Source organism: Oryctolagus cuniculus, chromosome 1 (genome assembly GCF_964237555.1).
Source record: "Oryctolagus cuniculus chromosome 1, mOryCun1.1, whole genome shotgun sequence".
Taxonomy (NCBI): Eukaryota; Metazoa; Chordata; class Mammalia; order Lagomorpha; family Leporidae; genus Oryctolagus; species Oryctolagus cuniculus.
Genome location: NC_091432.1, coordinates 31578085 through 31586180, shown reverse-complemented (window position 1 = coordinate 31586180; position 8096 = coordinate 31578085). Strand labels below are relative to the sequence as shown.

At 47.8% G+C, this 8096-nt stretch overlaps 1 protein-coding gene across 4 annotated transcripts in view; it reads left to right on the top strand.

Annotated features, from left to right (window-relative positions):
- Positions 1-3404: 3404 nt before the first annotated feature.
- CAT (catalase) overlaps positions 3405-8096 on the top strand; it is a 37211-nt gene continuing 32519 nt past the window's right edge. For 2 of the 4 annotated variants that reach the window (XM_070071568.1, XM_070071567.1), the window contains exon 1: positions 7737-7769. Coding sequence is in view for 1 of the 4 variants with exons in the window: in XM_002709045.5 (XP_002709091.2) it covers positions 3553-3618 (66 nt within the window). In the remaining 3 variants the exon portion in view is untranslated. Of the gene's footprint in view, positions 3619-7736; positions 7770-8096 lie in introns of those variants that run through there. The other 2 variants (XM_002709045.5, XR_011387622.1) reach the window with 2 other exon arrangements.

The window sequence follows — 8096 nt, the reverse complement described above, 5'->3', positions numbered from 1 at the left end:
CTACCCAGTTTACAATAAGAATTTCCTTATTTATATGAGATCGTAATCATGGGGCCCTCTTGCCTGTTTTTTCATCAGTGCTGTCAGTTTCAGCGGACAGTTGTTTAATGCGTTTTCCCTTAGGGTGTCTCTAGCTTGGAACTCAATATTTCAGAAATGAACCAACAAGTGAGTCATAACCAGCGAAACGACAGTCGGAAAACACCATGTGATCGTGGATTTTCTGCCACTTCAAGTATTTATAGAAGTGCCTTACTCGCAAGCACACAGGTCTCAGCATGACCACAAGCGGCGGCTCATTAGACTTTGGCAGGCAACAGTGCAGGACGCCACAAGTGAGTATGCTGTATACAGTGTGCAGAGTCTTACTGATAGACAGCTGGTTTAGAATGTTGATAATTTGAAATGGAGTGCATTCCTCGAAATAAAAGGAGAGCGCATTTCTAGGAACTACCTTTATGAGTGCGTTTCTTATATTACATGCCAGTTATGGGAATCATCTTTTGTTCGCTGAACATTTAGTAAAAGTAAGTTCTGCAGTAAAGTTTATGCCATTTTCATGATTAATTTAAAAATATTTTCAAGCACTAATCATTCACCTATTACTTTTCTCAAAAGAATAGAACTCTAAGAAACTGTAAGTGGTATATTTGTTGCTCAATTTAAGTTTATTTTTCTAAAGATTTTATTTATTTACTTTGAGAGGTAGAGTTACAGAGAGAGGGGGAGACAGAGAGAAAGGTTTTCCATCTGCTGGTGCATTCCCCAAATGGCTGCAATAGCCAGAGTTGGGCTGATCTGAGGCCAGAAGCCAGGAGCTTTATCCGGATCTCCCACATGGGTACAGGGGCCCAAGTGCTTGGGCCACCTTCTACTGCTTTCCCAGGCCATAGCAGAGAGCTGGATCAGAAGAGGAGCAGCTGAGACTTGAACCGGTGCCCATATGGGATGCCAGCACCGCAGGCGGGTGGCTTTACCTGCTGCGCCACAGCACTGGCCCCCCGCCCAGTATTCATTTATTCAATCAACCACAAGCTCTGGAGATGAATGGATGGGGCTAGAATCTTGACTCTATGCTAAATGATTGTGTGACTTTGGGCATATTTAACTTCCTATGCTTTAACTCCTTAATCTGTAAAATGGGAATATTATCAATGTCTAACTCATGGGATTGTTGGGAGGGTTAAGTAAGCAAACACATACAATCCTAGCACACAGTAGGTGCTCAATAAATTGTAGATATGGAGGTACCTGCCTTCATGGAGTTTATAGTCTACTGGCAATATGAATGGGCCGGGTAGCAAAAGACACCAAACAAATCACACGGCTAGCAACTTTACAATTGTGTTAAGTGTAACATAAGTCTTTAAAATCAGAGGGTGGTGGTGGTGGGCATTGTGGCACAGAGGGTTAACTTGCTGCTTAGGTTGCCTCCACGACACACCAGAGCATTGGTTGAGTCCCAGCTTCTGCACTTCTGATCCAACTCCCTGCTGCTTTGGCTGGGAAACAACAGATGATGGTTCAAGTACTTGAGTTCCTGCCATCCATGTGGGAGACTAGGATGGAGTTCCTAGCTCCTGGCTTCAGCTTGGCTTAGCTTAGCTTTGAAACCATTAGGGGAGTAAACCAGAAGGGTAAAATTCTCTCTCTCTCTCTCTCCCTCTGTCACACTGTCTTTAAAATAAATAAGTAAATAAATAACTCTTTTTAAAAAAGTGTACTATAGGAAAAATACAGGGTGATAAGACCAATTTGTAGGCTGTTTCCCTAGTGTAGTAAAGTTGAGCTTTTTCTTTTTCTTTCTTTTTTCTTTTTTTTTTTGACAGGCAGAGTGGACAGTGAGAGAGAGAGACAGAGAGAAAGGTCTTCCTTTGCCGTTGGTTCACCCTCCAATGGCCGTCGTGGCCGGCTGCTGCGGCTGGTGCACCGCGCTGATCCGATGGCAGGAGCCAGGTACTTATCCTGGTCTCCCATGGGGTGCAGGGCCCCAGTACTTGGGCCATCCTCCACTGCACTCCCCGGCCACAGCAGAGAGCTGGCCTGGAAGAGGGGCAACCGGGACAGAATCCGGCGTCCCGACCGGGACTAGAACCAGGTGTGCTGGTGCTGCAAGGCAGAGGATTAGCCTAGTGAGCCGCAGCGCTGGCCAAAGTTGAGCTTTTTCAAAATAAATTTTTAAAAGATGTTCAATATTTTTTTAAAAAAATATTTATTTTTGAAAAGAAGGAAGGGAGAAGGAGAGGGAGAAGGAGAGGGAGAGGGAGAGGGAGAGGGAGAGGGAGAGGGAGAGGGAGAGGGAGAGGGAGAGGGAGAATCTGTTAGATCACTCCCCAAATGCCTGCAGCAGCTGGGGCTGCACCAGCCCAAAGCAAGGAACCAGAAACTCTGGATCTCTCATGTGACTGGTAGGAATCCAACTACTTGCACCATCAGGGTACATGCCCTGCCTCCCAGGGTACATGTTAGCAAGAAGCTGGAATCCAAAGCAGAGCTGAGACTCAAACCCAGGAACTTCAATATGAGATGCTTACCCCAAGCCTGCCAAATGCCCACCTCAAGTTAAACCTTTGGAGTAAGATTTTTTGTCATCACACTTTTGTAAAAATCAAGAACACCATATAAACTCCCCACTATCATATAACCCATTATACATAGCTCTACTGGAAAAAAAATCGAATTTATAAGCTGAGAACTTTTAATTTGAAGATGATGAAATATTGATATATGTGTCAAATAAACCAAGATATTCAATCCAGCTGATTATAATGGCAAGCTAATTGGCCACTTACTAAGTGTTACTAAATATTTTACTCTTTGACAAGCTTTTGGGAGGAAACAAAGATTTTCAGAATTCCTACTGTTCTGGGAGTAAAATCTGGGGAAACATTTTTTTTTTTCTGCAGTTTTAGAAGAAACCAATTTCCAAGCACGGACCAGAGTGGAAGGCATTTGTCCAATCACCTGCCTGTCCCTCTAGGTGGCTTCTGTTTGGTGAAAGAAGCAATCGGGGCCGGCACAGTCGTGTAGTGGGTGAGGCCGCCTCCTGCAGCGCTGGCATCCCATATAGGCGCCGGTTCGAGGCCCAGCTGCCTCACTTCTGATCCAGCTCTCTGCTATGGCCTGGGAAAGCAGTAGAAGATGGGCCAAGTCCTTAAGTTGCAAATAATGCTTCTGTTGGGGAACGACAAAGCTTGGTGTCGCACAAAGGATTCGACCCAAGAATTCTCCCTTTTTGAAAGCTGTAACGGCACAGGTATAGGACCCCGGCCTGTGCCCTTATCGCCTGTTCACACCTCGCCCCAGCCCCTCCCAGCCCCGGGCCCCGCCTCCTGGGAGAGCCCCTGCCCCTCGCCCCGTTTAGCTGCCAATCCCGTCCCTCCTGGCACTCGAATGTCCAATCAGGAAGCGGCCCCCGGAGGGGGCGGTGCTGACTGGCGGGGCCTGAAGTCAGCTACTTGAGCCGCGGGCCAGTGGACGCTGTAGTCCGCTGAGGGTAGAGACTCGCGAACCGAAACGCTCGGTTACATTCTGTGACGCCAAGCCGACACCATGGGGGACAGCCGGGATCCAGCCAGCGACCAGATGAAGAAGTGGAAGGAGCAGCGGGGCGCGCAGGTACAGCCTGTGCTCCCGGAGCCGGCCCGAGGGGCGGCGCAGAGAGCGGGGACGTCGGCGAGCAGCTGCCCCGCTCTCCCTGCGGGGCGGTGTGGCTGGGGGCTGTACCACTGGTGGCGGGCGGCGGGGGTGTCTCTGGGTATGGACTCTTACAATCGTGGCCGGGGGTGGGGCGTGTGGGGGTCGGGGACAGCGTTCTGGGGCCTGCAGCAGGCCTGCAGACTTTAACCTCGGCCACAGGGCGCGGGTGGCTGGCTCCAAATTTTGCACTTTTGCCAGCTGGGCTAGAGGTCACAGTTTGAAGGCGGAAGGAAGGCGCTTGGGGAAAGAGGCAGAGAGCGGCAGCTGCCAGAATAGGCGACGCAGGGCGTGGGGCGGGCTCTAGCTCTGACTTGGCTACCGCAGAATCTACACGCCTAGAGGTTCAGGGACCCTGTCTTAGCCTGAGGCGCCCAGCACAGAGCACGGTGACCGGTGGGTAGCACCCACGGCATGAAACGACTCATAAGACAAGTTTTACATCCATTATTTCGTTTGCACTTAAAACATCAAGCCTCGAGTTTGGAGTGACGTTAGGGGGTCTTTAAGGCGTGCATTTACCTTCTGTGAGTGCCTGCGAGTGCCGGGCGCTACTGCAGGATTTCCAGGGAGACAGGAACAATGCCCTGGAAAAGTTCAGAGACCATTCACAATCACATGATCACCCTCCAGCTTGTCCAAGGGCCGACCTGTAGGTTATGCGTGGAAGAAGGGAGTAACCGCAGCTTGCATCAAGGCGCCTCAAAGCAGGTGCATCTGAACAGCATCTTTAAAGAGGCACATGATTTCAGCCCAGTGGGGGTGGTGAGGGTGAGGGTGAGGGTGAGGGTGAGGGTGAGGGTGAGGGTGGGGAAGGCACGCCTGGCCGGGTGTGCAGAGGCTCCCACGGCTGCTGGGGAGCTCGGATTAGACGAGACTACACCTGGTCAGCCTTCGGGCTGCTTGGTCCAGGGAGTCCAAGGGTCTGGCCCAGTATCCGCAGTTGCTGGTTACTGTTAGAGGACAAGAGCTGCACTTTTTCTCCTGCTACCTAGTGCTGTTTTCTCAACTGTGCTCATGTTGGTGAGCTTGGATGCTCATGCCAGGCACTCATGGATGGCTTCTGTGGTTTCCTGCTTGTGGAGAGATGGCCCTTGTCCTCTGAGGACCTGCACAGTGTCCCCTTGGCCATTTCTGATGTTCCATACCAGCAGGCTGGTTCAGTTTCCCGTGCATTTTTAAGCAAAGTGAGTCCCAGAGACTTTAATCAAGAACTTGCATCTGGTGAGTGGCAGGGTCAAGATTACAACTCAGCGTCTTGGGGTGAGGACTCGGTGCACAAACGGGGGCTGCTGAATCCTGGCCGGCACTGAAGTCTTCATGAGTGCTGAGAGAGAAGAACCGAGGTGGTGTAGTGAGATTTTTGTAAAACAAAACATCCATTTTATTCTGAGACTGGCTCCCCCTTCCTCATTGGGGAGAATAATGAGCTGTTGTGGACTTGGTAAGCCCCTGCTGTTGATGTACTTTCCACAATCCTCCATGTGAGAAACCGCCGGCCCACACATGTACAGTGGTGGAGGGGCTTATCATTGAAATCCTGCCCATGGCGTCTCAGTGCGCTGTGCACGCCGTCCTGACTGGCAATGACTTGAGCTGCCCTGGGTGCAGACTGCTGATTTCTTTGAGGGTTATTCCCCACGTCAGAACGCTTGCAGACATTTTTGCATATGCACTATAACCAATATAATTCTTAAATGATTTATTGTGAAAAATGTCAAGCACTCAGAAAATCTGGAAGATTTGTGCAGGGTGTATCTCTGTGTCTCTCTTCTAGATTTTGATATATTTCTTTCATGACATGTTCCATCTGTCCATCCCTTCCCGCATCCAGCAACCCATTATTTATTTATTTTTCTAGTTCATTTCAGAGTAAGTTGAGGATCTCGGGATATGTTACCCTTGAACGCTGAGCATACAGATTAAGAGTTGGAGGTATGTTTAGGATTTTAAGATAATATCTATATGCAATGAAGTGCACAAATATTAAATGTTCCATTCTGTGAGTTTTAATAACTATTTGTCCCGGTGAGTCCTAAATCTTTGTATAAAGGAGATGATAACCATCTCAGAAAGCCATTGCTGTAACCCCTGCAGTCCCACCACTGGGAACCAGTTTTGAATGTTTTTTCAGCCATTAATGTATGAACTGTTTTGTATACTTTTTTTTTTTTAAGATTTATTTATTTGTTTGAAAAGCAGAGTTACAGAGATAGAGGGGGAGAGACACAGAGAGAGAGAGACTTCCATCCTCTGGCGCACTCCCCAAATGGCTGCAATAGCCAGGGCTGGGTCAGACTGAAGCCAAGATCCAAGGGCTTCATCCAGGTCTCCCATGTGGGCGCGGGGGTCTGAGCTCTTTGGCCATCTTTCACGACTTTCCCAGGCACATTAGCAGGGAGCTGGATCAGAAGTGGAGTATCAGGGAGTTGAACCAGTGTCCATATGGGTACAGGTGGCAGCTTAACCTGCTCTGCCACAGTGCCGGCCCCCTGTGTAAGGTTTTGATTCAGCAGATAATGTTGTAAGATTCATTATGTAGTGTGTGTCAGTAGATTGTTCTTTTTACTGTTGAGTAGGACCCTTTATGTGAATTTTGTCCCCACCAGTTGTTTGTCCTGCTGTGCACCCAGGAGCTAAAACTGGAAATCCAGTTTGGGGGACCACGAATAAAGCTACTATGAAAATTCCTGGGTGAGTCTTTTTGTACACAAAAGCTTTCATTCTTCAGAAACACCTCGGAAGAGTGGATTTATTGGGCCATAGCGTAAGTGAGTGTTTTGCCAGAAACAACGCAGCCTTTTCCCAAAATGGCTCTGCCTCAGTACACTGCCATGAGCAGTGTGTGAGAGTTGCAGGCGCTCCACATCTTGCAGACTTTTGGTGCTGTCCGTCTTTTAATCGTGGTCGTGCTGGTGAGTGTGCAGTAGTGTCTCCTGGTGGTTTCCATTTGCACGGCTGCACGACAGAGGGTGCATCTTTTCCCGTGCTGCTGCCTGACGCTTGTTATAATTCCTTTGAAATGCCTGTTAGAAAACCTTTTGTTCTTTTAAAAATTGGATCATTTGTTTTTTTTTTTTTTATGGGTGATTCATAGCCCACATCTCCAGTTAGATCATGTGTGTGCTTAGTGCTGTTGTAACAGATCCCAACGTGTATAATGGTGTGAACATCATAAAAAACTCATTTATCTTGCATAATGGCCCCAGGTGATTTGGGGTTGCTGGAGTTCATGGGGTGCTCTCCTCCTGGCAGTTGTTGGGGGCTCCAGGCTGAAGGGAGCTCCCCTTTAGCAACATAATGGCTCTTAGGGTTGCCCTAGGCATCACTGTCCAGGCACTGAAGGGTTGAGAGTGCGGGCAGGGTCCCTCACCTTCTGCTGGCTAACACACCGTAGCAGGTACCTAACTGGGAAGGAGACTGGGATATGGGATCTACTTCAGTGTTCAGGAAGCCAGTTCCATGACACTATCCAGAACATCTTCCCATGCTTGGTGAAGATCTGTCAGTCCATTTTCTTGTGCTGAGACACCGGGCAAACAATCATCTCTTTTTTTAAAAAAAAAATGTCTTTTCTACTTTCTGACATTAAAATCTTCTGTTAGAAAGTTATGACAGTAACAGGTGGTATTAGTAATACTCTTCTACTTCCGTTTGCTTGTTAAATGCTTTTATTTAAGTGGGCACCTCTGAATCAGTATCTTCCTTCCTACCCCTTTCTACTGGACTATGAGTGTGTTCAGTTTTGCAACTACTATGGGAGGACTCTTAGCTCCTCCCTCAAAAGCCAGATGCAAAATTCCAGGCCGGGTGGGTCCGCCTTTGGAACCACCCACGTGAAAGTAGTTTGCTGATCATCTCTCCTTGTGCTCAGATTTTGTTGCTGACAACTGAAATAGGAGTTTTGTAAACTTTAATAAGGGGATGTGTTCATATGACTCAGATGTGTTCATAAGTATGACTTGGATCCACTTAAAAGTCTCTCTCTCTCTCTCTCTCTCTCTTTCTCTCTCAAAACCCATTGGCTGGAGGAAGGTTGTTCCACAGGTACTCCCAGGTGCTGTGAGTGGAACGTAAGTGGAAGTTTGTTGCTGGCTGCTGGAATGCCATGGGTTCTTCCTTTGCGGCGTTTAACAAGTAGCTCGTGATGCCTTAAAAATTGTGTCTGTCCACTCTTTGTGAGTCAGCTTTGTGTCCATGATGGTCTGTATGAGGCTGCTTCACTAAGTCCACAGGAAAATGGAATTAAAAGGTTATTTTGATGTAGAATTATTTTGAAACCCATGCATTCGAGGGGTCTGGAAAAAGTTCATGGGTGATGCATATTGTGAAAACACTATGCATGGATTTCAAGAAAATGTACCAAAATACGCTTATCTTTTAATTCTATTTTTCATGAC